At 46.6% G+C, this 27,925-nt stretch overlaps 1 protein-coding gene and 1 long non-coding RNA gene across 3 annotated transcripts; both read left to right on the forward strand.

Moving 5' to 3' along the window:
• The first annotated feature begins 2,055 nt into the window (after positions 1 to 2,055).
• Positions 2,056 to 4,862, forward strand: LOC110203695 (class I histocompatibility antigen, Gogo-B*0201 alpha chain-like). 2 transcript variants are annotated; one of them, XR_002323056.1, is made up of 7 exons: positions 2,057 to 2,170; positions 2,402 to 2,671; positions 2,881 to 3,159; positions 3,356 to 3,631; positions 3,783 to 3,889; positions 4,598 to 4,630; positions 4,818 to 4,862. XR_002323056.1 is itself a non-coding variant. In XM_020980162.2 (5 exons), exons 1-5 carry the CDS (start codon positions 2,107 to 2,109, stop codon positions 3,866 to 3,868), a joined length of 975 nt encoding a protein of 324 aa, XP_020835821.1. In that variant the 5' UTR covers positions 2,056 to 2,106; the 3' UTR covers positions 3,869 to 3,893. The 2 variants fall into 2 exon arrangements, 1 of the variants encoding a protein (XP_020835821.1); XM_020980162.2 differs by lacking the exons at positions 4,598 to 4,630; positions 4,818 to 4,862 and having other exon boundaries at positions 2,056 to 2,170; positions 3,783 to 3,893.
• Positions 4,863 to 16,223: 11,361 nt separating this feature from the next.
• LOC144457171 (uncharacterized) lies at positions 16,224 to 19,328 on the forward strand. The gene is made up of 2 exons (XR_013486537.1): positions 16,224 to 17,042; positions 18,948 to 19,328. It is a non-coding gene; the product is annotated as an uncharacterized LOC144457171 (long non-coding RNA).
• The last annotated feature ends 8,597 nt before the right edge of the window (positions 19,329 to 27,925 follow it).

Below are 27,925 nucleotides of genomic sequence, written 5' to 3' on the forward strand. Positions count from 1 at the left end.
GTAGAGACAAGAGGTAGACATCAAGGTAACTAAGGACGGATCTGTAGTTGTGTTATGTCATTAGCTCCAGGCTAGATTGCCCTCTTGTGGCTATGTTAGACATAGAAGTTTGAGGAACTTCCAGCTACTTCCCAACCACTCACCCCCCACCCTCCATCCAGGTGCCACCTAAAGCACTCAGTGCCTCTGTGTGTGCATAACAGCTTATAGGACTGTAAGATTAGGAAGTGGAAGGGACCTTAGAGATACTCCGGTCCAATTCCCTTGTTTTAGAGATGAAAGAAATAAAGCAAAGAACTTTCAATGACTCTCCAAGGTCACCCAGGTAATACCAATCAGAATTTGATTTCTAACCTAGTCCTTGAATAGTAAATCCAGTCAGTTAGTCAACAAGCAGTTATTCAGCACCTACTATGTGCCAGGTCCTGTGAGAAGTAGTAGGGATACAAAGAAAGACTAAAATACTCCTAGCCCTCCGCAAGGGAGCTCCCAGTCTAATGGAAGGGACAACACAGAATCCACTGTGGTCATGGAAGCTATATGCAGGGCAAACAGGAGGTAATTTCAGACAGACAGCACAAACAGTGGGTGAGTGGGGGACCAGGAAAGGTCTCCTGCAGAAGATGGGATCTGAGGTATATCTGGAAGGAAGGCAGGGGAGGCAGAGAACAGAAGTGAGGAAGCAGCACATTCCAGACACGGAGGACAGCCAGTGAACAAGCACAGAGTTGAGAGATGGAGTCCTCTGCGGGCAGAACAGCCAAAAGTCAGGTGCCCCTCCATTCCAAAGTAAGTGGAGAGGAGTGAAGAGTGAGAAGACTGGCCAGGCTGGAAGCAGCTGGGTTACAAACAGCTTTAAAGACCAAACAGGATTTTGTATTTGATGCTAGAGGTGACAGGAGACCCTGGAGTTTACTGAATAAAGGGCTGGGTGTGTGATAGGGTTGGACCTTTATTTTAGGAAGATCCTCTTGGCAGCTGAGTGGAGGCTGGACTGGAGTGAGGAGAGACTGGAGGCAGAGAGGCCCACCAGGTGACACCAGTGTGAGTGGAGAGAAAGGGACTGTTGTGAAGATATAAATGATGAACTTTGGTGATCTCTTCCAGGAGACCCCTCCTCTTTGCTCCCCACCCAACTTGTAGGAGGGGTAATCTGCCTTTATGCCCGTATACCCATACTGTTTCTGAAAAAAAGGTTACCGGGGATTCACACTTTCATATTTCAGGCAGTTCAGAACCAACCGTAGGCTGAAATAGTACTCCTCCCCATTTTAATAATTAAGCTCTTTCCTTTTGTTGTTACTGATTTGTGTCTGACTCTCTGTGACCCCATTTGGGGTTTTCTTATCATGGAAATTGGAGTGGTTTGCGGTTTCCTCCAGCTCATTTTTCAGATGAGGAAACTGAGGCAAACAGTGTTAAGTGACTTGCCCGGGGGGGGGGGGTCACACAGCTAGTAAATGTCTGAGGCCTGAATTGGAAGTCAGGTCTTCCTGACTCCAGGCCCTGGGCTCTATCCACTGTGCCACCTGCCATTTACCAGACTTTGAATTACTCTTTATTCTTGAGTCCCTTGCTTGCTTATCCACAAGGCCTGAGGAAGTTACAAGGCTGTCACAGCTGGGATGGAGGTCAATAAAATGGAGGTGGCAACACAGCCATCTACAAATCAGCCTTCAGATTTCTTCAATCCTCAGACACTCTCAATTTTGGGTGGGGACATTTCCTTCCCAACCTCTAAGGAGGGGAAAAGGTCTCACTGAGGAGGAATGGGAGCTGGAAGGCCAGCAGGTGAGAGTTGAGGGCTGGGACCTTCTTTTTTCTCTGGTTCCCCTGGGAGCACAATAGCCGGGTGTTCTTGGAGTGATGATGGGAGGAAGGGATAGATTCAGAGGCTGTTCTGGGAATGATACACACAGAAAGAAAGAAGGTCTGTAAAGCAGGGAATTTCCTCCGAGTCAGTTTCAGTTTTGGTCTCCTAACCTGTGAGTGCTCATTCTGCCCAGTCACCAATGACGTTTTTTTCCTTCTCGTTTGCTACTGGCCGTCAGAGCCTCTGTGAAGCCAACCAGAAGTTAAGGATCCGTTCCTCTGCAGTTCTCTACCATGGAGCTTAATGTGCCCTCTCTCTTTTTGTTGGGGACCCTGGCCCTGACGGAGATCTGGGCAGGTAAGTAGAGAATACTATTAACCGGCTGCCTGGAGACTGGGCACAGCATCCCGGGTTAGCAGTGTCGGGGGCGAAGGGGCTGTGATGCCGTGGGTGAGGAGGCATCTCGGGGCGGTGGGGTTCCTCGGACCTGACGTGGTCAAAGGTCACTCCCCGGGCTTGACTGTAGGGCCGCCGGGGTCGGGTCTAAGCGGTCACCGTCCTGACCCCGGCCCGGGTCCCCACGTCTAGGCTGTCACTCCCTGAGGTACTTCGACGCCGCCATGGCCTCGCACGAGCTCGCGGAGCCCCGGTTCCTCGCCGTGGGCTACGTGGACGATCAGCAGTTCGTGCGCTTCGACAGCCACAGCGCGAGTCCGAGGGAGGAGCCGCGGGCGCCGTGGATGGAGCAGATGGACCCGGGCTACTGGGAGCGGAACACGCGGGTCAATAGGGAGAATGCACAGAGTTACCGAGTGGGCCTGCAGAACCTCCGCGGCTACTTCAACCAGAGCGAGGGCGGTGCGTAACGCGGGCCTGGAGCAGAGTGGGGGAGGGGCGGGACCGTCCCAAGGTCACCTGTGGCTCCCACTGGAGACACGGGGGTGGGGGTGGGACTCCCGAGGCTGAAGGAGCTACTTCAGGGCCATCCTGGGTGGGGGGCGGGTCATGGAATCAGCGCCGGGGGGCGGAAGTCTGGCCGCGCTGACCTGGGGCTGGCGGCGGGGTAGGGGTCCACACCTACCAGAGCATTTGCGGCTGCGAGGTCTCCCCCGATCTCACCTTCAAGCGCGGGTTTTACCAATTTGCCTACGACGGCCAAGACTACATCGCCCTGGACACGGAGACCTCCACATGGATCGCGTTGGTGCCCCAGGCCGTGAACACCAAGCTCAAGTGGGAGGTGGACAGCAGCCTAGTTGAGAGAGAGAAAGCCTATCTGAAGGAGAAGTGCGTGCAGTGGCTGAAGAAGTACCTGGAGATCGGGCAGAAGACTCTGAAGAGGGCAGGTAGGGCCCGCTAGAGTGTGCGGGCGATCAAGGCCCCCAGCCGGTCCTTCTCCGCCTTCTATGCAGCCTCAGCCCCGGGCTCCCGACCCTCAGGGCCCGGATTGTGGGGTGTTCCCCCAGGCCCCACCTGTCCTTGTGTCCCCGGAAGGGAGGGGGGAAGGGAGAGCCTGGAAATGCCACTGTCCTTTGCTTCTAGACCCGCCCAATGCCCGAGTGACCCGCCACACTGCCCCCTACGGGGAGGTGACCCTGCGGTGCCGGGCCCAAGACTTCTACCCCTCGGACATCTCCCTGACTTGGCTGAGGGATGGGGAGGAACAGCTGCAGGACACAGAGTTCATTGAGACCAGGCCTGCAGGAGATGGAACCTTCCAGAAGTGGGCAGGTGTGGATGTGACCTCGGGCCAAGAAGAGAAATATACCTGCCGAGTTCAGCACGAGGGACTGCCTGAGCCCCTCACCCTGAAGTGGGGTAAGGACCTTGAGGAGGGTCTGGGAAAGGCCATCCCCCATACCCCTGAAAGCCCAGAGGGAGGTGGGGTGACTGGGAAAGGTAGGGGAGGGGTTAGTGAATCTCAGGCCCCTGGCCTGTCAAGGCCTCTTACTTCCCTTTTCCATTTCAGAGCCAGAATCCTCATCCACCTGGCTCATTGTGGGAGGCCTTGCTGTCCTCCACCTCCTCCTCACTGCAGTCATTGCTGAGTTGTGATCTGGAGGAAGAAGACTTCAGGTGGGCAGGACTGGGAGGGGGTCCTTAGGGAACAGGTGCTGTGGAGATCCTGGCTTCCCCTGACCCGCAGCTTGTCTTTCTGTCCCCAAGTCCTCTCTTTCCCATTTAATCGACTGTAGGATAGGACCCAAGAGTCTAGATCAGGGCTAGGGAAATTTAGCTGTAATCAAATAAGGCCAAATTCAAGAAACTTCAGTTAGACATACTTAAAAATGTATGTTATTTTGTAAAAATCTAACCACTATGTACTTAATAATTTCAAAAAATGAAAACTAGTTGTTAATTTTAAAGTTAACTAAGGCCACAGGTTCTCCACCCCTGTTCTAGATAAACAAATCCCTAACTAGAAACCATTTTCCTGGAGGATGCCAGGCAGGGGTATAACTAGGCTGGACTAGTGGGGAATGAGCTTCAGACTCAGATCAGAAATGCATGTGGGGATCTCTGCCAGAGGGCCTGGGTGTCCCCCAGCTGGGGGCATAGACCAGCCTTGGGAAACCCTGGAGGCAGGCCCGGAGGTGGGGAAGTGCCCATTTGGGGGGCCTCTTTTCTCTTTCTCTTGGATCCAGAGGCTGGACTGGAGTAGGGGATGGGGGTGCAGTCCCAGTTGTAATTTGTTGTGTCTCCAAGACAAACCAGTGAACTCCTGAGACCTTGGTGTGATCTCCTCTCCTGGATTCCTCACTGGGAATTTGTTTTCTTTTCCAGGTGGAAAAGGAGGGGACTATGTTCCTGCTGCAGGTAAGTGAAGGGTAGACATGGAGGGTAGAAGAAAGGGCCTAGCCCATAGTATCTCAGGGCAATGAGCAATGAGAAGGCAGAGGAGAGGCTTAGCCCAGTAGCCTTCCCTTGGGTTCCCCTTCCCTTCCCATCCCCTGGTTCTGGAATGTATGTCTCTGACTGGGTCGTTTCCCGCCTTTGTCTCCAGGCAATGACAGTGCACAGGGGTCAGATGTCTCCCTCACAGCCAAAGGTGAGACTCTGAGGGCCTGGAAGGAGAGAGGGGTTGGGGTAAAGGGGGCCAAGCAAAGAGCAGGGTAGGTGAGAGGTTGGGCTGAGGGTTCGGTGGGTGGTGAGGCAGGTGCTTCAGGATGATAAGAGTCTGGAGGCCAGAGGGGACTTGGAGGATCTCCCTGAATCTGTCTTTCCTTCTTCAGCTTGAGAGAATTGTCTGGTATGGACCTGAGGAAGAAAACAAGTCTCCAGTCCATGTGTTGTTCCTGTGGACCCCTAGCTTCTCTCCCCAGCACTGGCCCCTGGGATCCTCCCTGGACTCCACTGGCCCAAGCTCAGGAAACCATCAATATGGCCCTCATCCTACTCTCTAAGGCCTCCCTCCCCCACCTTCTTTCTTTCTGCCTGTCTCGCTCTGCAGGGAGACAACCAGCAGTAAGGGCCAGAGGGCTTTGGAAGTGAACCCTCCACATCTGATGTTGCACTGACCTCTGGGATCTTTTTCTGACCAAAAAAAAAAAATCCCAAGGAATTATTGCTCTTGAAATTTCATGTTTTCTTTACAATGTCAACAGCCTCACATTTGGGTAGGGGACTTTGGGGGACAGGATGGCAACATTAAGATGTTCTGGCCGCATGACAGGAAAATAAATGAAAGTTTGGAGACATCTGGGAATCCTTTTATTTGCTCTGCTGAGTCTGTGAGTGCAGGTAGGCGCTGGGACCAAGAGGGGAAGGAGCCTGGGGGAGGACTGGTGTATGGTGCAGGGTGAAGGTGCAGAGGCTTGTCTTTGCTTTGTACCTCTCAGGTGCACTTGTGGACATGGTGTATTGGGTCTTGTTCCAGGGCTTCAGACAGAGCCCAGGCTGCACACCCCTCCTGGAACTGGAACGATGCCCAAACAGAGTGTTGGCCCACAGGCTGCCTCTCAGCACCGACCTTCAAAGAGTTCCCATTCTCTCTGTTTTGTCATCATTTCTTCTCCACTTGTTTATGTGTACCTGCTTTTCTTTCATTTCAGGGGCCTCCCTAAAAGCTTCTGTGGCCTCTGCTCAGGGCCCATTCCAAGGCCCTAACTCTAACCCCAGGTGGGGGCTTCCCACTCTGAAGAAGGGAAGAGTTTCACTTTGGAATTAACGAAGGAGGGAATATTTATTCTTTAAATAGAAAGAAGCACCTGCCACTTTTCTACCTCAATGGGGTCCTGACCCTGTACGTGTTAGAGCCAGTTCATTGATTTCCACCTGTAACTTTCCCCCTCCCCCATCCTCCTTTCCCCTTTGGAATGATCCCTGCTACTGTGAACTTTTACCTTTCCCTCTTTTGTTCTGCCCTAGTGTTTCTTTCAAAAAAGATGGATGTTTTAATGATTTCCATTTGTCTCCCATCTTTTAATCACTATCTCAGCTTAGCATTGGATAATTTTTATCCTCATCTGAGGCCATCCAAGTTTTGCTCCCTTGTTCTACAATCCCTGTGTGGCGGAGTATTCATTGATCTAAGGAAGGCGGACACAAAGAGGTGGAAGCAGGCCTTCCTATCTCCTGGCTGATGTGTGATAATTAAAAGAAAACATTTGCTACAAATGTCAGATCAGATCCTGGGGTCATGCTGGGCATTTGTTGCTCATACAACGCTTTGAGTGGCTAGAACATAGTTTTTGCAGTAGGAGGTTGGAGGCCTCTCTCTGAGCTTCTGTTCATCTCCCAGGCAGCCCAGGGATTCTGTGATAGTAAGTGGGTGGCCTGGAGCGTAAGCCATGTTATCCAATGGCCAGACATGATTTAGGGACCCTGAAGTTGAAGCAGGGAAAGAGCTTCGAGGGGGTGGAACTGTTTTCCTCTCTGAGCCTGGGAGCTTCCTCTTGCCTTGGTCATCCAGTTGTGGAGGCTGGTACTTGGAGGACTTGTCTTCTCTCTTTTCAGGGGACTTCCTATCTGCCAGTGGCTTACAAGAAGCAGGACAAAAATATAGCTTTTATATCTCTGATGAATAATTAGATCACTGAAATGTGAAACATCTCTCAGACAACTGGAGTTGCTTTTCTAACCCTAACCCATTATATCTCTGATTAGTTCACTGAAATGTGAAACTTCTCTCAGAACTGGATTTACTTTTCTGACCCTCATCTCCAAACTCTGTGACCTCCAGAGTCCAGCCTTCCAAATCCTCCCTCTCAACCATTACAGGTATGTAATCTTCCTAAGCAGGAGGCCCACCTTGGAGGGACTGAGTGACCAACCCTTGTGGGCTTTGTTAGAGTATGGATTCCGTGCAGGCATAGGTTTGAGCAGAGGGCTCAAATACACAGCTTGCTCCCTGACTGCAATATTCTGGAATGCCTTGGAACCAGATTAAAGACTAGTTGGGAGATATTTAACAAAGAAATGAAAATACAAAAAAAAGCAGATAACATTTCATTTTAAATTAAGGCAGCATATGGCCTGCAGTGATCCTTAAGTACAGACGTGTGGCTGCCATTCCTATTTAGGGGCTGCTAGGTGGCACTGCAGTGGATAGAGTGCAGGGCCCAGAGTCAGGAAGACTCTTCCTGAGTTCAAATCTGGCTTCAGAAACTTACAAGCTGTGTGACCTTGGGCAAGTCACTTCACCCTGTCTGCCTCAGTTCCCCATCTGTAAAATGAGCAAAAGAAGGAAATGGCAAAGCACTCCAGTATGTTTGGCAAGAAAACTCCAAATGGGGTCGTAGAGTGTTGGACATGGACTGCAAATGACTGAATGACAACAGCAATTTCTCTTTCAGAAATTCTCTGAGAAAAAAATTTCTCTTTGAGTTTGCCATCATTGGTTAGACTAGCTGACCTCTGAAGGCCCAGATGACTCTCAGATTCTGTGATGCTAATTTTCTCCTACACTTATGGTTGGTTTGTATCAAGGAGTTCCCTGGCCCTTTGCTACTACCCCCTCAACACACATAGAACCATGGAAGAATGTTGAGACTGCTCATTGGGAACAATTGTTGGGTAACATCCTTCTAGTCACATATGTGTGTGCTGGGGTCAGGATCTGACAAACCAAGGCCTTCCCATCCCAAACCTTAGCTTGCCCTATAAGCACCTTGGCTTTGCCTTCTTCCTTTCCTAACAGTCTCCCTGTAGTTCATAGGTTCAAAGCAAGAGATCTGGCTTATTAGCCTTAGTATCACTGACAATACAAATGTTATTCTCATTTTACTGATGATGAAACTGAGGTGCAGAAAGTCTCAGTGAGGTGCTCAGAGTCACACATAATGAAAGCCAGAGTTAGGGCCTGACCTCAGGTCTTCCACTCCACCATGGGGCCTCCCAAGCCCAACACTCCAAGTCCTAGCAGCAGCCCTGGATGAAGCCTGGCCTGCATAGACCTGTGGAGGTCTGCCTCTGAAATCTTCTTCTGTATCTCCAGTTAATCCCTTAAATGTTGATACCTCATTCTGCGGCTCTCCCTCTCCTGAATCCCCTGTTTCTGGCAGGGATCTCCCCTGGAATCTGCAGATATCTCTGGAATCTCCTGACAAAGGCATAAGCAGGATGGGAGAGGAGGGGAGGCATCCCTGTGTGTCACAGCCGTGTGCATCTGGCTCCTGTGTTTGCAGGCCCTGAGCCTCAATGGCATGCCTGAAACCAACCCCCTGGCCCTGTCAAAGTTAGGGGAATATTAAACCAGCAGATGAATTGCATTTTCATAGGCATCCAAGTGAGGTAAAGTTGGGGCTCACTTTTGTCATTTGCAGCAGAAAGTTGGTCTAAATTTCAAGGTAGCAAAGTGGCCCAGTCAATGGAGCCTCTGACTTAGAGTCAGGAAAACCTGAGTTCAAATCCCATCTCAGACAGTTAATGGCTTTGTGACCCTAAGCAGGTCGCTTAACCTCTCACTTCAGGTTTCTGTATCTGTAAGATGGGGCTCATAATAGCACCTTCCTCCCAGGACTGGTGTGAAGGTCACATGAGATCATATTTACAAAGTGCTTTGCAAAGCTTGTTATAGAAATACTAGCTGTTACTATGATTGCTTGCAAGCACTAATTCCTATGATTTTGCCAATTCCAAACAGTCATTCGATCACCACCATACTTCACTGAACTGGTGACTTTCATCCCATCCCTTCAGAAGCCTAAGAATTGCTCCTTGTGTGAAGAAGACATCAGTTTTTTATCTCCTAAGCAGGGACACTCCTTCCACCCAGTGGATATTCATGGTATTACAGGATTTAGAATTACAGTATATCCTCCCTTCTAAAATGATGTGTGTGAAGACGAGAGGTAGGGGGTACAGCCCTCTGATAAACCAGCGCCTGAAGCCTTCAGACTTCCTAGTGAGCTTGAGGACTTCACAGGATCATCAGTCTAGAGTCTGAGGGGGCCTCCGAGGCCATCTGGTCCAGCTGCTTAGTCCATAGTAGACCCAAGAAATGCTACTGGCCTGACTCCAATCCCCAAATCTATTCCTCTGACCTCTAGGACTTCTCTGTGAAAAGCAAAATCTGCTTGATAATTACTAAAAACTTTATTATTCAGTGGAACAATGATAAATAACAAGTTATTGAAGGAAGATTCTGGAAATAGAGGGTCCTTCAGCTGCTTTCTGGGTCACTGGCAGATTACACACACACACACATATGGAACAATAGTAAACAACCTAGGGTCATGATTAGATGCAGCTTATGAAGTCCAGGGCATTCAGAGAAACTAGTCTGGGATATCCAGGAAAGGCTTCCCAGTGGGAAGGAGACTTCAGCTTCAGAGTACAAGTTATATTTGTCTATGTCAGGGGCTTTTCACCTGGAGTACACTGACCTCTGAGGAATCTGATGATAGTTTTCAGGATGGGAAAAATACATCTTAATTTCACCTAACTTCTAATTGAAATGTAATCAGTCCTTTGACTATTAAATTTTCAAAAACCATACTAGCATTCTGGGAAGGCATTTATTAAAAGCTTCATCAGATGACACACAAACAAATTAAGATGCCCTCATGTAGGTTATAGATGGGACAGCAAGAGAAGTGGTCAGGGATCATGTCATTAGGTGAATGTAAGTGTATTAATTTTTGGTCAAGTTAAAGATGCCAGTATCATCATATTGGCTAAATCTTTTTAGATAAATCATATCAGCATTTAACATACATAGGTATGAATCCTTTAGACTATAACAACATTGAGAACTAGACTTGTTTCCTTCTATCAGAATGATAAGAGAAATACAGCTGTATGTTGGGCACCCCTAGGCCCTTTCCATATATATGAGTGTGTGTGTGTGTGTGTGTGTGTGTGTGTGTGTGTATACACACCCATACCTATGTATGAGAGACAATACCTACTAACCCATCAATTCATCAATGAGAGTTATGAAACTGCCTGTATCCTTGGACCCAGCAATACCACAACTAGGTCTTTTTCCAAAGATGATTAGGGAAAAAGGAAAAGAACCTATATGATCTAAAATATTGCTAGCAGCTCTCTTTGTGGTGGCAAAGAACTGGAAATCAGGGGATGCCCATCAACTGGGTAATGGCTGAACAAGTTGTGTTACATGACTATTATGAAATACTACTGCACTATAAGAAATGATGAAAACATGGAAAGATTTGCATGAAATAATGAAGAGCGAAGAGAGTAGAACCAAGAGAACATTGTACACGCTAACAGCAATACTGTTTTAAGAACAACCTTGAATGACTAAGTCATTTTGACTGTTATAAGTACCCAAATTAACTCTGAAGGAAGAAGCTATATGCATGCAGAGAAAGAACTGATAAGTAGAAATATGTATAGAATGATTTTACACACAGACACACACAAACACACACAGATACATATACATATTTGTGTCTAATGGTATCCATTTCCAATGGTATCCATGTGGGGGAGGGGAAGAAAAAAGGGAAGAAAAGAAAGTCCCATGATAATTTGTTATATATTTACTAGGAATAGGAAATTGTATGTGATAGTTTTACAGTTTTATGTTGTGATGAATGAATTCAAAAAAGGCATTCTGACCTCTCTCAGTATGCCTGCAATTTGACCCTGACTCTTTTTCCACAGTAATCTTATTCCTAGCTAGATGTTGAAGGACTCTTTATGGTATTTGCTCCCAAGAAGGGCTGGCCGCCCCTCCAGGAACCAGATATTCATGAACAGGAATGCTCTCAAGGATAGTTTTGAGAGCAGCTCCTTTCCCACAGAGCACGTATTTTTTGGCAAATTGCTTTCTTCGTTTGAAGGAACTACTTAAAGCAAGTAGCCCCACCTTTATCTTTGGAGTCTCTCCCAAGGTGCAGACGTGCAGCCTGGGATTTTCCCACTGGGACTCTGGAGGCTGCAAATTGGGACTCCTCAGCCCATGTGATCCAGTAGTAGATGGTTCCCCTGACAGCGATGATTGATTGTGACAAGATTTGATACCTATTGAGACTCAAATATGTTTTGTTACCTATTGGGACTTACTAACTCTAACTCTCTTCTACATACTAATCTTAATCCTGTTTTACTATCTTAATAATATATACTTTTACTATACTCTTATATGTAAATCAAACGTGAGACTCTGTGTCATTTCTAAAGTAATTTGAACCAAAACTAATTTAAGCTGCGATAAATAAGGCTGCTTAGTAATACACACGTGCAATCATTTTTTTCAACTGTTATGTATATGCATGTTTTATTTCACAAATTCAAAATAAAAAACATAAGAATTACCAAAAAAAAAAAAAGCTACAACTGGTTCCTGTCAGCTGCAGGCTGGGCATCAGTGACTAAGCCAGATGCCAGGCCACAGCCTGGTTGATGTTGGGTTGTTCAGCTTGTCCAGAGCCCAGTTCACTAGGAACACTCTGAGTGAGGCCAAAGGGAGGAGATGATGGGAGAAGGAGGTCATAGGGAAAATAAATGGGACAAGAGCCCTGTCTTTGGTCTTTTCTTCCTTTCCAGTAATTCCCTGCACTCTGCTGGAGTCCTCATTTCCCAAAGGTATTCAGTAACTGACCCTCTCCTCTTGTAGGGGTGTGCTTAACAACAGGTAGCTGATAGTTCAGGTTTACTTAAAGAAAGGTTGACTTTGTCCCAACACAGTGAGGATGTGCACCAAGGACCGAATGAAACTTTTCTGGATAGGGCTCCTCTCATGTTCAGGTGGAAACTTGTCTGGTCAGCAGGGCAGGGCAGGGCAGGGTGACTCCAAAGAAGCCACCATGTTGGAGGAGCCATGACTCACTGTGGTTGGGACCTTAGGTACCTTTAGGTCACCAGGAAGCTACCTCGAGGGAGACAAGGGCCAATCAAATCCTAGGGACAGCTTTTTTTTTTTTTTGGCTAGGCAATGGGGTTAAGTGATTTGCCCAGGGTCACATAGCTAGTAAGTGTTATGTGTCTGAGGCCACATTTGAACTCAGGTCCTCCTGAGTTCAGGGCCGGTGCTATAGCCACTGCACCACTTAGCTGCCCCCCTAGGGACAGCTTTGTTGCTTTTTAGGGGAAACCAATCCTTGCTTTGGGGAAACCAGAAACCCTTGGTCCTAGCACACACCACCCCTCAAAGACCCACGGATCTTCTAGAGGACTTTCCATCATTTCCTAATTTTCAGGATTTTATTGGACAATTGTCCTGGCCCAGGGAATACAAGAAGTGAAGAAAAACTACTTTGCCTCAAGATAAGGAGGACGAAAAAAGCTGGAAATTCTGGACTTTTTCATTTTCCTTCGGGTGAACTGAGCCTCAGATCTTAATGATCTAGAGCTGGTGTCAAATACTGCTGGAACCACATTAAAATGTAATTGGGAAACATTTTACAAAATAAGGATGCAATAAAACATAAATAATGTTAATATGTGGTTTTTCTAAGCCAATGTGCAGCCCAGGGATCCTTACCTACAGAGCCTGGCAAGTAGTAAGTGATTATTAATTAATTGAGTGACTGTTTACAATGTAACTAGTCAAGGAACTGACTGTGAATATGATAAACAGGAAATGTTTCAAGGCTCCCCCAGAAGAGATTAGATGACACTTGGTGCACACTTCCTGATGGGGGAGGGGGAATGGGAGTTAGGAGACAGCTGTCAGACCCTGGGCCTAGAGACAAAGAGGAAGGAAGTGAGAAGGGCAGTTTAAAGAGAATGAAGATCTTTAGGTAAGGACATTTTGACCAGGAAGAAAACACTCCTGGGAGACAAAGGCAGACAAAGAGATGCTGTTTTGCTCCCCTGGATTTCCTCCATTCTATGACTTGTACTTATGATTCTATCTGACTGTGGTGAAGGCTTCACTGCTGAGCTCCAGAGGACCAGCTCATGGCATGTGGTCCCAATGACTTATTGGCAGCAGCCTGCCTTCCAAGACTTATTCCCCACCAGCGGCCCTCAAGCCCTCTTGACTTCAGCCAAACTGTCCTATTCATTATCTCTCCACCAAGGAGCAGAGTACCTGAGTCCAATTCTCCTTCTGCTATTAATGTTAGGATTTGGGCAAATCCTATCACTTCTCTGGACCTCATCTTCCTAACTACAAAGAAGGGGTTTTAATCTCTAAAGTCTTTATAACAGATGCAGCATCCTGTGTGCATCCTGGGTAGAGGAATGGAAAACTTTTCTACTAAAAGGGCCAACCTCTCCCTCATACTAAGTGAGGGTAAGGGGCAGAGATCCCTTTCACTGAGGAAACAATTGCCTCCAGAGGCAGTAAAATGCTTTATTTCCCTTTAGACACGTCCCCAAGCCTGCATAGCTTTCCTCCATCCAAACTGTTAATAAATGAGGAATATTTCCCACTCCCATGAAAAAAATCAATCCTCACCCTCTGAGTCCATATTGTATGGGGTGTCACTCAAATTAAAAAACACACAGAGGTATCCAAGGAGAAACAGAAAGTTAATTTATTATTTCAAATCTCGAGATTTGGGTGTCCCTCCACCAGTGTGCTCTGATGAAAGGAAACAGAGTACAAGAGCTAAGAACCAGATTAAATAGCCCTAACGGGCAAATCCCCCTTCCCACCAACTGGCCAATATTTGGCTCACATTTTCAATGTACCATACAAACTGAAAACAAAACAATGAACACAATATACATATCTATATTTCTTAGTTTGCTGAAGTAATACCAAAGAAGCAATTAAAAATGTGCAGTCAAGCTAGACACTCCAGGTCACCATGACCAAAATATAGCAACAGATGTATCAATAAAATACAGGGGGGCTCCTTCAGGAGTTTCAGGCTTGGCAAACTTTAACTGCTGAACAATGGCATAATGGGCGGGATGGTACTTGGGGTTGAATTCCCATAAATCAGGTGATTTCTAGTAAATCCAAACTTAGGCCTGTCAGGCTGCTATGCTTGCCTTGAGTCTAGTACAATTTCTATTTATTCTTCTAAGAAGTTTTCATGGGACCCCTCATCCCACTCAGCCTTATCCCAAACCTTAATTACCCTGAGAAGTGTTCACCGGGGCATCCCATTCAATATCCTATGGTTTCCTACCTCTGCACCTTTGTCTATACCATTCCCCATCTCCAGAATGCCCTTCCATCACTAAATCACTAAAAATTCCTATTCATCCTATTGGACCTACTACACCCTGCTCAACAAATGTCACCTCTTCCAAGATGGCTTGCCACTCGACCTCATTTGGAAATGATTACTCTATCCACAAGCCTCAAATAGAACTTTGTGGACGCTTATTTGCTGTATCACAGCTGCTTGTATGTCAGAGTGATTGACTCTAACAAAACAGGAAACTCTTCAAGGTCAGGGCCCAGGCTTTGTTTACTTGCTTACTTCAGCCACCATGTAGGCTCTCCATAGAGGGGTGGCTCTTTTGAGTTACAGTGACCATGAGGAGAGCTCCTGGGCTTTAGGAGGAACCTCATCCTCTGGGTCCTTGGTAAGCCCCAGAGCTGCCCCTCCCCCAGCCCTGGGATGGTGGCAGTGACTGCAGACCACTGGCAGTCACCTTGCTTCTTCTTGCTTATCTTCCCCAGGCCCTCAACCCATGGACAAAGTCCCCCAGGCCACAAGAACCACTATACTAGGTAACTTCTCCCATTTGCCTGTAGAACTGCCTGTCCCCTCACAAGAGTTCTGGGAAGCAGTCAGTGTGATGACTGATGATTCTCAGACAAATCCTCTCCACCCACTCCATTGTAAGATCTACCTTACCTAGGACACAATTACTGTAGACCCAGTTTCCCACTGCCCAGGCAGGACTCTCCACCCCCCCTCAATAGTTTCTCTTCACTCTTACCCTGTCCTCCCCTCCCAGTGGTCTCAACATTCTTAAATACAGCAAAAGTGAAATGGCTGTAGAGCTTCTTCCCCTAGAGACTGCTGCCCAGTCAGGACCCACCCGTCCACACTCATCCTTCTTCCCCCCTCCTCAGTTCAGCGGGGCTGATGCTAGGAGGAATGACTTCACTTGCTGCCTCCAGGCTGTCAGGCCCAGCCAGACCCCATTTCTTTTTTTTTAAAAATTTTCCAGTTTGTTATATTTATTATTTTGAGAACTTCCACAGGCTTTTTTGTTTGCTTTGCTTTAAGCAGTACAGATGATACAATGATCATTTCTATTATTTTCTTTTTTTAAAATAAGCTTGTGAGTTTTAAATTTTTCTCCCCCTACCTCAACCCCCTTCCCCAGGACGGGGCACAATATGATGTAGGCTATACATATACATTCCTATTAAATTTATGTTCACATTAGTGATGTTTTAAGGAAGAATTAGAACCAATAGGAGGAACCACAAGAAAGAGAAAACAAAACAGAAGAAAAAAATAGCAGATAGTATGCTTCAATCTGCATTCAAACTCCATAGTTCTTTCTTTGGGTGTGGATAGCATTTTCCATCATGAGACTTTTGGAGATTTCTTAGATCCTTGTATTGCTGAGAAGAGCTAAGTCTATCAACGTTAGTCATCGCACAATGTAGCTGTTGCTGTGTACAACATTTCCTTAGTTCTGCTCACTTCACTCAGCACTAGTCCATACAAGTCTTTTTAGGTTTTTCTGAAGTCCTCCTGCTCATCATTTCTTATAGCACAATAGTATTCCATTACATTCATATACCACAACTTGTTCAGCCATTCCCTAATTGATGGGCATCCCCTAAATTGCCAATTCTTTGCCACCACAAAAAGAGCTGCTACACATATTTTTGTACATGTGGGTCCTTTTCCCACTTGTGTGATCTCTTTGGGATACAGCCCTAGAATTGATATTGCTGAGTCAAAGGGTATGCACATTTTTATAGCCCTTTGGACAGTTCCAAATTGCTCTCCCAAATGGTTGGATCAGTTCACAACTCTACCAACAGTGCACTGATGTTCCAGTTTTCCCACATCTTCTTTTTTTCCTGTTTTGTCATGTTGGCCGATCTGATAGGTGTGATGTGCTACCTCAGAATTGTTTTGATTTGCATTTTTCTAATCAATGGTGATTTAGAGCAGTTTTTTTATATGACTATAGATGGCTTTAATTTCTTCATCTGAGAACTGCTTGTTCATCTGATAACAGACCCCACTTCTGAACTTCTTCCTCCCTGGCTCTTTGCTCCCGTCAGAAATACCCATTTCAGCTGCTGTGCACATATCCTGGAAAGTGGCCAGCGCACTCACCCTCCCGCGTGGTCCAGCCCCGCAACCTGGCTCCTTGAGGCCCCAGCTCTGCTCTCAGAGCAGAGACCAGCAGCCCACAACAGGTAGCCCTTCCTGCCCCCATTTCCAGTAGGAGCAGCCCCCCACACTCCGTCGTTGTGACCAGTTGAGCTCAGTGCTTCCTTAAGGTGTTCCTTAAGGTTTCCACTGGCTTTTGGTGGAAAAACAAAACAAAACAAAACTATTTGGCTGACTCCAAACTCTGATAAGTGATACTATCCCACACTGGTGAAGTTTAAAATCTGTGGGCGAGAGGGCAGTGGCGGCCAGAGAAACGTCTAGAGCCGGAGAAACGCAAGGACTGGAGCTCAGGTTGGGCTCCTTCCCCACTTGGAGGCTGCAGGGATCGACTCCTGCCTCCCGGGCTTGGCTCTTTTGGTTTATGCGTCAAAGGACCCGGATCAACTTTCGGTTTCTTTTCGTAGAAACCTCTCCAGTTGTCACTAGTAGAGCAGGCGGCCACAGCTCGTTCGGTGCCCTGGCCGTCCCCTCACCCTAGCCCTGGCCCCAGGCTCTCTCTTCGGATTCAGGCAATGCCGCCTTCAGGAAGAGCAGTAGAGGTAAGAGGGCAACCTGGAAAACCACCCTCTCCCACCTCTAGTTTTGGCTCTGTAAGGGACAAGGTATCATGCTCCCACAATTTAAGATAACCTCAGACATCTTACAACATCGGCAAAGAATTTGGTAATAACAAGTTACGTTGTCTTAAGCTTGCAAAACCTTGAAAGGGCGAGCCAACGAGAAGGGCCCAAAAGTTCCAGAGGGCAGAGCCGTTTTTAACTAGCCCTAAATAGGACAGAGGACAAGCGCTTTTGGATGAGGAGGGATTGGGGGGAGGGGTGGCATGTCAAGGGGACCTGAGATGGGTGGATGTGTAAGATTGTAACCTGGAAAGGAATGGACCAATCCGAGCCTGGAAGGGAGGGGTCGAGGCTCTGCCGCTTCTTCCCTTTTCCGGCTTCTGTAATCAGTGCAATCTCTTCGGAGAGGTTTTCCTCTATTCTGTGGCAAGAACCGTAATAAATGATTCTTCACTCACTCTGAGCTTACTTTCGTTTTTAACTAGAAGGCTTTATTTTTCTAAGGCCTTATTTCTAACAACCGAAGCTTCCTGGAATTCTCCGCTGTCACTGAGTAGGTTCTGAGCAACTGTAGGCGCCCCTGTTATTGCTACTCTTGCCGCATTTTTTACACGACTGACGGACTGAATCAGCGAGCGAACGTAATGACGAGCTGCAGAGTGTTCAGAAACCCCAGCTGACCACACCAAGTTTCCTTTTTTTTTTTCATCCAAAAAGTAAGGAGACCGAGCTTGGCGATTTCTGTGGACCATTTTAGCTTGGCATCCCATGATTTCAGTGAGCAGGGCGACTTTGGGTGTATAACGTTGAAAAGAACGGGGCTCTCTGGCTCTGGAGGTTGTCTTTTTGTCTCTGGACGCTGGGGACCTGGGGATCTCATCTGCCTGAGAATTCTCAACTTTGATAGAATAAACTTCTGCAGCCCCTGGGTTGGCAGGATGGAGTTTGCATTTGGCAATTGAACTCCTCTAACTCTAGGAAAAGCAAAGCCGCAGCTAAGTCTCTCAGCAAGTCTGTACCCCAAGGCTAGGTAGCCAGCCCCAGCTTTAACCCAAGCCCTAGGGTCCTAGTGACCTCAGGCTAAAATGTTGCCGGGTCCCCCAGCGGTGAGCTCATCTTTGGTTTGTTTGTCTTTCCAGTCTCTCTAGGTCTAGTGTACAACTGACAGTCGAATACATTCTGAAAGCATGACACACGTGGTTGACTCTGGCCTCCAGCCCCAAGTTCTACTGAGGAAATTAAAGTCTTTTTTTTTTCTTTTAAGGAATAAGTTCCCTTTTCTATCTCTCACACTGAGGGTGTTCAATGATGAAGCAAGCTCAAATTGATGGCCAGAAGGTCTTCTCTTTTCTCTTCTTTCTCCACCTCCTCTTGCATCAACTCCTCCTTCTCTTTCTTCTTTCACCCGTCCTCCTACTGGCGCAATGGATAGAGCTCAGGTGTGGAGTCAAGAAACCTCATCTTCCTGAGTTCGAATCTGGCTTCAGACACTTACTAGCTGTGTGACCCTGAGCAAGTCGTTTAACCCTGTTTTTTCTCAGTTTCCTGATCTGTAAAATGAGCTGGAGAAGGAAATGGCAAACCCCTCCAGTATCATTGTCAAGAAAACCCCAAATGGGGTCATGAAGAGTCAGCAAGACTGAAAATAGTATCCTTGAGTACCTCTTCTTCCTCTAATTCCTCTTTTCCTTCACTCCTCCCCCCCCCCATTTCTTCTCAAAAGTCTTGATGAAATACCTGTACGGAGTAGTTATATATTAAGTTTTGCAATGGAGAAATAACTTGGTTCTTTTTCTCTGGTGACTCATAATCATAGGTGAGACTCCACCAACTATTGTTGTTTGTGAGATTGCCTCTGAGATTAATATGTCTATTTTCTGTAAGCTACCTAACAGGCACAGAGTCAACCAGTTTGTTGAAAGGAGCCAATCAGGAGCCTGCAATGAGCCAAAAGTCTTGCTCACTCCCACAAGCCTTTGCTGGTGTTTGCTGCCTGACCTCGATGAGCTGTGGGCCTCATACTGGCTTAAACCAGCCTTGTGGTCAACTGTTCCTCCAAAACATTCTGCTTCTGTGGCCCACCTGTTCCTGGGAAGAACTGGTTATTTTTTTCTCCAACGCTCCCTAAACCTCTTCTTTTAAAGTTTCAGGCATAAATTTGCCCCTGCCTCTCCTAGGCTGTGGGCTCCTTTGTACTTTGTACTGGGGTTCCACTTCACCAGTGTCTGATTTTCCTCCTAATAAAGCTTTTCTGCTTTTAACTCAGCTTGGGCTTCTCTGCATTTTGAGAGGTGGGCTTAGCCTAGTTGACATTTTATTCATCCTTTGTGATTGAAGAGGACCAATGATGTCACCAGGGTGTGAATTCCCTTTAAGTGAGGCAGAGTCATAGGAGTCCAGAAGCAAGACAAAAAGTCCAGATGGCTGGTGATGGCCCAGCTGAACAACTAGTCAAACAGGATGAAAGTATCAGTGGAGAGTCATTAAAGATGAGCTAATACCTATAGGACAACCAGTTTAAAGTGTGCTAGGGGTACTTAGGATTAGGAAAGATACTCGTTGCTCAAGATTTCTGAATCTTTGTGACCCCATGGACCATACAATCCATTTCCTTCTTCAGTAGATTAAAGCAAACAGAAGTCAAGTAACTTACCCAAAGTCTCATAGCTAGTAAACATCTGAGGATTTGAACTCAGGTTTGTTACTGTTGACTTTCTCCCACTCTTGGGGAATCTTTATTCTCTTTTTGTCCCTTTCACTGCTTTCCCCTTCTTTTCCTAATGCGGCAATTACTTCTCTCATTCTATTTTGCTGGGTTATGTTCATGATGTTGCTCCTCACTTGGATGTCTCCAACTTTCTCTTCTGGGCCCACTTTCCCCCCTTCCTTTGCCCACTCTCCACCACCACCACCATCACTACTTAGTAGTAGTAGGGACTCCTCCCACTACTTCTGCTTCTACTAGTGCTGCTGCAGCCACTACCCCATTTCTCTGCGCTGGGCATTTTCTCTGCTTAGCCCCCCATGCCTGGAACAATCTCCCCTTCAACTTCACCTGTGGCTCAATTCCCTGACTTCCTTTAAGTTCCAACTAAAATCCTATCATTTACTGGAAGCCTTCCCTAAGCCCTCTTAATTCTAGTGCCCTACCTCTGTAAATCGTTTCATCTTCTGTTTATATCTATTTATCTTCTTTGTATGTACATTTTTGTTTATTATCTCTCCAATTAGATTGTAAACTTCTTTAAAGGCAGGGACTGTTTTTTTAACCTCTTTTTGCATCATCACAGCTTTGCACTGCTGACACATTATAGGGGCTGAATAAATGTGTACTGATCGATTAATTACTGTTGTTGCTTGGGCAGCTGCTGCTGCTGCTGCTGCTACTACTATCATTGCTGTTGTTACTACCACTAGCCATCATTATTTTTTTTTAGTGCTTCAAGATTTTCAAATTACTTTATATATGTTATCTCATTTGATGCTCAAAATAAACTTGTGAGTTCTGTACTTGTCCCCATTTTACAGACAGGGAAACAGATTGAGCAAAGTTGGGGCATACAAGCTACTGAGTGCCTAAGGCAGGATTAGAATTTCTCTTTCTGACTCCCAAATCCAGCACTTAATTCACTACCTGATTCAGCTGCCCAGGTGATCTCATCAGATTGTTGGGTTGGACTCTAATCTGTATGCAGATGACACCCCAAATCTCAGCCATCCTCGGCCTTTGGAGCTCTAGTGCTGATTCAAGAGCTACCTTTCAGCAATCTCGGCAGGATGTTCAATAGGTATCTCAAACCCAACATGCTCATTATAGAACTCATCCTCCCCACTAGACCCATCTCTCTGACCTTCCCAGATTCTCTTGAGGACATCACCATTTTTAACTTGTCCAAGTTCACAAATTCAGTCTTCTTTCCCTCTCCATTCTCCCTTACTACTCCTCCACAACCAATCAGTGGCCAGGTCTTTCTAAGTACCTCCCTAGCATCTCTAGTATCCATCTCCTTCTCTGCACTCACAGGACCACCACACAAAGTAAGGTGTCATTACCTCCTGCCTGGACTGCTGTGATAAGCTACCATTTTGTTCTCCCTGCTTCCAGTCTCTGCCTCTGTAACCTGCACACAGCTGCCAAAATATTCTTCCTAAAGCAGAAGACTAAATTATGTCATTTTCCTTATCAAGACTCTTCAATAGCTCCCTATTCATTCTACTATAAAATGCATTCCTCTCCCCGCCATTTTCTTCTCTCCTCTCCTCCTTTTTCTGTTCCCGACCCTGCCTCACCTTCAGCCTCTCAGCGTATTAGATCACATTTTAGAGGTGAGGGACCTGAGGTTCAGAGACAGGAGGTAACTAACCCGAGGTCACACAGCAATGACCTAAGGTCTCCTGCCCTCAGGTGTGCAATGATCAGCTTTATCTTCTGTAATTGCCTCTCTGCCTTGTTTGGTTAAGAATTCATCCTTTAGGGGCAGCTAGGTGGTGCAGTGGATAGAGCACTGGCCCTGGAGTCAGGAGGACCTCAGATACATAACACTTACCAGCTGTGTGACCCTGGGCAAGTCACTTAACCCTGATTGCTTAAAAAAACAAAGAATTCATCCTTTACTGGAGGCTTTAAAATAAATATGATCTCTCTTCTGACTGAAAAGGAAGTGGTGTGATCTTTAGTATTCCGGTCACATGCCTATTTTGAACTTGTGGATCATGTCATAAGATGCTGGTCCAAGGCTTGTTTCTCCCAGACCGCTGTCCAGTCTTCTCAGCAGTTCTTGAATATGGAGTTCTGTTCTAGGTCAGTTAAGTTAATCAGTCACTGAAATACTGAGCCCTTGCCCTCAGGGAGATGACATCCTAATTCGGAAACAACATTGACCAAGTATCATCAATGTCATGTTAGCAGATTTGGGGGAGACAAAGAGTAATCAACACCATGGACAATCATATTGCTGAGCAGCCTTATTTATTGCAGCTTAAATTAGTTTCAGTTGAAATTGCTTTAGAAATGACACAGAGTCTCAAGTTTCATTTATATAAATATATAGTAAAAGTATTTATTATTGAGGTAGTAAAATTAGATTAAGATTAGTAAGTAGAATAGAGTTACAGTAGGTAACAACATACTTAAGTCTCAATAGGTATCAAATCTTGTCACAATCAATGATCACTGTCAGGGGAACCATCTACAACTGGATCACATGGGCTGAGGAGTCCCAATTTTCAGCCTCTAGAGTCCCAATGGTAAAATCCCAGGCTACACATCTACACCATGGGGGAGACTCTAAGGAAAAAGTTGGGGTTGCCTCCTTTTAGTAGTTCCTTCTAACAAGAAAGGCAGTTTGCCAAAAAATATGTGATCTATGTGAAAGGAGTTGCTCTCAAAACTGTCCTTGAGAGCATTCCTGTTTATGAATATCTGGTTCCTGGAGGGGTGGTCAGCCCTTCCTGGGAGCAAATAGCATAAACAATCCTTCAATGTCTAGCTAGGAACAAGATTAACACGAAAAAAGAGTCAGGTTTGAATTGCAGGCTTATTGAGTGAGGTCAGAATGCTTTTCTTAAAAAAATTTTAAATTTGTTCATCACGGTGGCAGATGTATAATTAAAAAATGTCTTGACTGGCTAAACATGTAAGTAGAGAAAATTAATCTTAAAAGCATAAGATGAGGAGACCCACCTGGATAACAGGTCATCTGAAAAAATGTCTAGAGGTCCTAGTGGATCGACTTCCAGCTTTAATGTGAGACAGTTGTGTGCTGGGGCAGCCAGAAAAGCTGATGCAAACTTGGGCTGAGTTCACAGGGTAAAGACTTCAGGAAGGGGCAGGGGAGGTTCTGCTGTCCTCTGCCCTGGCCAGACCTCATCTGTCTTACTACACCCAACTCTGGACAGCATGTTTAGGAGAGATGCATGTATATTGGAGATGCTCCAGCCAAGGGCAACCAGCATGGTGAAAGTCAGTGAGTTCTTGTCATGGGAGGCCTGGATGAAAGAAATGTTTAGAGAAAGCCCTGTAAAGAAGGGCCATGATTGCTCTTCCAGTATTTGAAGGGCTGCTGTGTTGTCCTTCCACATGGCTCCCTTGACCCAGTATCCAGTGTCATCCCGCTATTTCCTGCCAACCCAAGAAGGAATGGTGGAGTCTCAGACCAGTGCTGTAATAGACTCCTGAAGCAACAGCTTTGTCCTCCTGTTCTTGATGACCAGGGTTAGGTGCCGTGTCTTCCAGAAGCAGGTTCTACGACAACTAGATGCCTAGGAGGGGGAAAGGGAGAAGCATTTATCTAGCACCTACTGTGTGCCAGGCACTGTCCTAAGCACTTTACCCCCTTTTTTTGACAAGTATTATCTCATTTGATCCTCATAACAATCCTGGGAGGTAGGTGCTGTTAAGACCCATTTTACAGTTGAGGAAACTGAGGCAGAGAGAGGTTAAGTGACTTGCCCAAGATCACACAGCTTTTAAGTGTCTGAGGCTGGATTTGAACTCAGGTCTTCCTGGCCCCAGGCCCAGTGCCCTATTCATTTCACCACCCAGCTGCCTGGGAAGAGAGGGAAGGCTGTCCAAGTCAGCACTTTCTTGGATCTCACCCCCAAGACTTATTCAATGCAGACAGGCTGCTTTTAGATTCTCTCTGGCCTTCTTTATTTCATCCCCTCTCTGGAGTCATCCAGGCCTCTAGCTACCTGCCCCTCAGAGGGTCCCAGAGTCTGGACAAAAGTTCCCAGGAGGCCTTGGGGACTCAGTGGATAGAATTTGGGGGGATGCACCCTGCTTTTCAATGACATGAGGGAGGTGAGACATCTCTGGATAGCTATGGTCCATGTGAACTGACTTGGAAGAAAGAGGCCCCTTAGCCAAGTTGGTGGCAATCTTGAGTCTCTGGATGAAGGTGAGGGAGAATCCTCGCCTGGCTCTCATAGAAGAAGAGAACAGCACCTCAGCAAAGACCTATCAAGGGACGAAGATTTCACTTTACTTCCCTGATGAGACTTTCAGAGAGGTGATAATTCTGACTGGTGGGCCAAGAACACTGCAGGAATGGTGGGATGTGGCTAATTTTGGCAGTCAGTCAGGTCTTGGTCTGAGTTGCATGCAAGGGTGCCATGATTTCTTGGCACCATGACCATCTTATTAGAGATGATCCTGAAATATAACGAGCACATGACACTGTACTAGAAGTAGCAGGCAGTGTCCAGAGTGCTGGACTTGGAGTCAGAAAGACCTGTGTTTGAATCCTGCCTTGGGAACTTACCAGCTGTTTGATCCAGAGCAAGTCACTTTATCTTTCTTTGCCTCAGTATCCTGAACTATAAACTGGGGATCATAATGGCACTTCCTTCCCAGGTTTGCTGGAGATAAGATGAGACAATGCAGGTAAAGCTCTGTGCCGATCTTGGCAGGCTACCTACGTGCTCCAAGCTCCTGTTTTCCTCAGCACCAGGACCCTGATGTTCCTCCAGCCCATCAGCACTGCTTTTCATCTGGAATCGCCCTGTAACCCAGCCCACCTCATGGATGAGATCCCCAGGATCTGGGAAGCCGTTCTCCTCTAGGGGGATGTCACACAAAGCCTGAGACTTTGGGGCCTTGGGTCCTGCAGGGGATCATTCTGATGGTGGTCATGGTAGTGTGTGTTTGTGTATGTAAATGTGTAAATGCGTGTGTGCATGTGTGTATGCATATGTGCACACACATATATGTATGCATGTGTGTGTGTGTAAATGTGTGCATGTGTGTGGCTGTTGTTAGTTCAGAACAAACCCCCTAACTGGAAATAGTTTTAGAAAGAACTTTATTAGCTTATTTGGCAAAGGAGAAGGCTGGAGAAAGGCATGGCTCCTTCCTCAAATCTTCTTGAGGTTACATTGCTTAGAGTTCAGACTAGGGTGTAAGAACATTGGCCTGATTGGCTGTAGGTAGGCAGTTGGTCATTTCCAGAGTAGAGCAATGTGAGTTGTATATCAGCAGATAAGTATAAACATTCAATTTAATTTGGAGAACTCAACCCCAGCCAGGTGGTGCGCTGTATAGAAGACTTGGCCTGGAGTTAAGAAGACTCTTCTTCATGAGTTCCAATTTGGCCTCAGACACTGAACCTGGGTAAATTATTTAACTCAGTTTCCTTATCTGTAAAATGAGTTGAAGAGGGAAAAGGCAAATCTTTGCCAAGAAAACCCCAAATGGGGTCCGAAAGAGTGGGACTCGACTGAATAACAATGCCTCCCTAACTTCAGGCCCAGTGTGCTATTCACTGAGCCACCAGCTCAGGTATGGACCAGACTAAATGGCCACTGTTGTCCCTTCTAACTGACATCTTGTGATTCTCTCCCTTCTGATCTCTGCATCTCTGTGTAACCTTGAACAAGCTTCTCCCCTTCTCTGGGGCTGAGGTTCTTCCTTTGAAAAATGCAGGAGTGTAATGGGATGATGTCTAAGCTCCTGAAGCTTAGCCGATAGGAAACCTGAGCCAGGCAGGGCTATGGCTTTATGTTTCCAATGGCTCGTTTCTTGAGGGGCAGAAAGGGAGGGGTCATCAAGGGGCCTGACACTGCCTAACCTCCTTCTAGTCTGTCCAACTATTTGCATCCACCAGCCATGACCCTGGTCTCATCCCTTCTACTCCAGAGCCTCTGTGAGTTCATCTAGACCCCCTCTTCATTCTTACTGCCTCTCCAGTCCACAAGGAGTGAAGGAAGCAGGGGCCAGGATAGGTGGGCTCCCTGATAGGAGGGCTGGGAGGATGGACATCTAGGTCTCTGGGGGAGCAGAGGCATAGGGCCAGATACCCAGATCCATAACAGGGCCTCAGATTGCAAGGAAGACATGTAGGTTATTCAGGGGGTGGTGACCCAGAGTGCCAGATGCTTAGTGTGATGGGGGGCCAAGGACTGAAGACTGGGAGATGACCGTCTTTCATGGTCACTGTAGGGTATAGGGGCACATCCCCCGAGGAGTAACCGTATTCACCCCATCCCTCTTCCTCCTCTGCCTCTGATTCTCCTTTGAATCCTTTCAGCCTCTGATACCTTCTAGGAACCAGGTATTCAGCTTGTCCCTGGATCCCATTCCCCATTTTTTACCTTCACCCCACTGGAATTTTGCCCTATTCCTTCCCCCCTCTTCTGAGTTCCTAGGAATAAGAAGGGGAGAAAGATCATTGATTTCAACTGATCCACTTTACAGATGGGGAACCTGAGGTGCAAAGAGGGATTCTCACCCCAAACCCAGGCTCCCTGAGGCCTATGGGGCCAAGGATTACTGATTGCGTTCCTCCAAATTCTTCTCTTTCCTAGGGGAGATCTTACCCCAAATACACCCTCAGTGCTAGGCCAGATCCTGTATTGGCCCCAGGGGGATCACAACTTTGGGGTGCTGAGCTTCAGTTCCAGGCATGACATTCTTCTTGTACAAAGTGGGAAATCCAGGAATGCTAAGAGGCAGGAGTTGAGATCTTCTTTGAAAAGATGATTGACGGGGCAGAGCCAAGATGGGGGAGTAAAAGCAGTGACTTGCTGGAGCTCTCCCCCAAACCCCTCCAAATACCTGTAAAAAATGGCTCTAAACAAATTCTAAAGCAGCAGAACCCACAAAAAGACAGAGTGAAACAAATTTCCAGGCCAAGAAAAGCTAGATGATTGATCAGAAAGGTATATCGTGGGGTGGGAGAGGAACACAGTTAGGCATGGGTGCACAGGCCGCAGCAAACCTGGAGCAGGCCTTAGAGGACTGAATCATGGGCAACTGTGGCAGTTTCCAGATTTCTCAACCCACAAATGCCAAAGACAACTTAAAAAGTCAGTAGGAAAAAGTCTGTGTCTGTGGTGAGAGAGAAGCTAGGTCTCATCCCCAGGCCCTGAGCATGGCCCTGGGGCTGCGGCTGCCTCCTGAGCTTCTGGTCCAATGACTGAGGGGGAATCAAGTGGCTGATCAGCGGGGGATTGCAGGGATCTCTCTGCTGGTGTAGGATTCTCTTGCTTGCCCATGCTTGGATTTGCATTATAGTTCTGGGTGGTGGTCCTGGGGCAAGGAGGAGCACTGGCATGGTGGAGCTTGTAGTGGCTGTGGAGAGGAAATCCTCCTCACAGTTCCAAGGATAACACGAGATTTAGCAGCTTCTACATTAAGGGACTGCAGGCCATGGAATATAACATTCTTGAGGGCAAAGGAGATGGGATTACAACCAAGAATCACCTACCCAGCAAAACTGAGTATACTGCTTCAGGGAAAAAATGGTCATTCAGTGAAATAGAGGGCTTTCAAGCCTTCTTGATGAAATGACCAGAGCTGAATAGAAAATTTGACTTTCAAATACAAGACTGAAATGGAACATGAAGAGGTAAACAGGAAAGAGAAATCATAAGAGACTTATTAAGGTTGAAGTGTTTACATTCCTACATGGAAACATGATATTTGTAACTCATGAGACCTTTGTCACTATTAGGGTAGCTGGAGGGAAAAAAAATTATATGTATGTATATCTGTATATATAGATATAGATATAGATATAGATAGAGGGCACAGGGTGAGGTGAAGATGAAGGGGTGATATCTGGAGAGTAAAATTAAGTGGTGAGAGAGGATTTATACTGGGAGAAGGAGAAAGTGAGAGGTAGAATGGGGTAAATTATCTCATAAAAAACAGAAAAGAAAAGGCTCTTCCAGTGGAGGGGAAACAGGGGAAGGAGAGAGGGAATGAGTGAATCTTATTCTCATCAGATTTGGCTTAAGTAGGGAATAACATACATACTCAATTGGGTATGGAAATCTATCTTACCCTACAGGAAAATAGGGGGGAGGGAAGGGGACAAGAGAGCAGGGGAATGATAGAGGGGAGGGCAGATTGGGAGAGGAGG

The sequence above is a fragment of the Phascolarctos cinereus genome, unplaced genomic scaffold (genome assembly GCF_003287225.1).
Source record: "Phascolarctos cinereus isolate Bilbo 61053 unplaced genomic scaffold, phaCin_HiC Scaffold_4;HRSCAF=312, whole genome shotgun sequence".
NCBI lineage: Eukaryota > Metazoa > Chordata > Mammalia > Diprotodontia > Phascolarctidae > Phascolarctos > Phascolarctos cinereus.

Bases quoted from the DNA above. Each gene is read 5' to 3' on its own strand.
- LOC110203695 (XM_020980162.2), top strand. From the start codon at position 2,107: ATGGAGCTTAATGTGCCCTCTCTCTTTTTGTTGGGGACCCTGGCCCTG. The intron at 3,160-3,355 runs GTAGGGCCCGCT...CTTTGCTTCTAG, and splicing joins GAAGACTCTGAAGAGGGCAG to ACCCGCCCAATGCCCGAGTG. The intron at 3,632-3,782 runs GTAAGGACCTTG...TTTCCATTTCAG, and splicing joins GCCCCTCACCCTGAAGTGGG to AGCCAGAATCCTCATCCACC.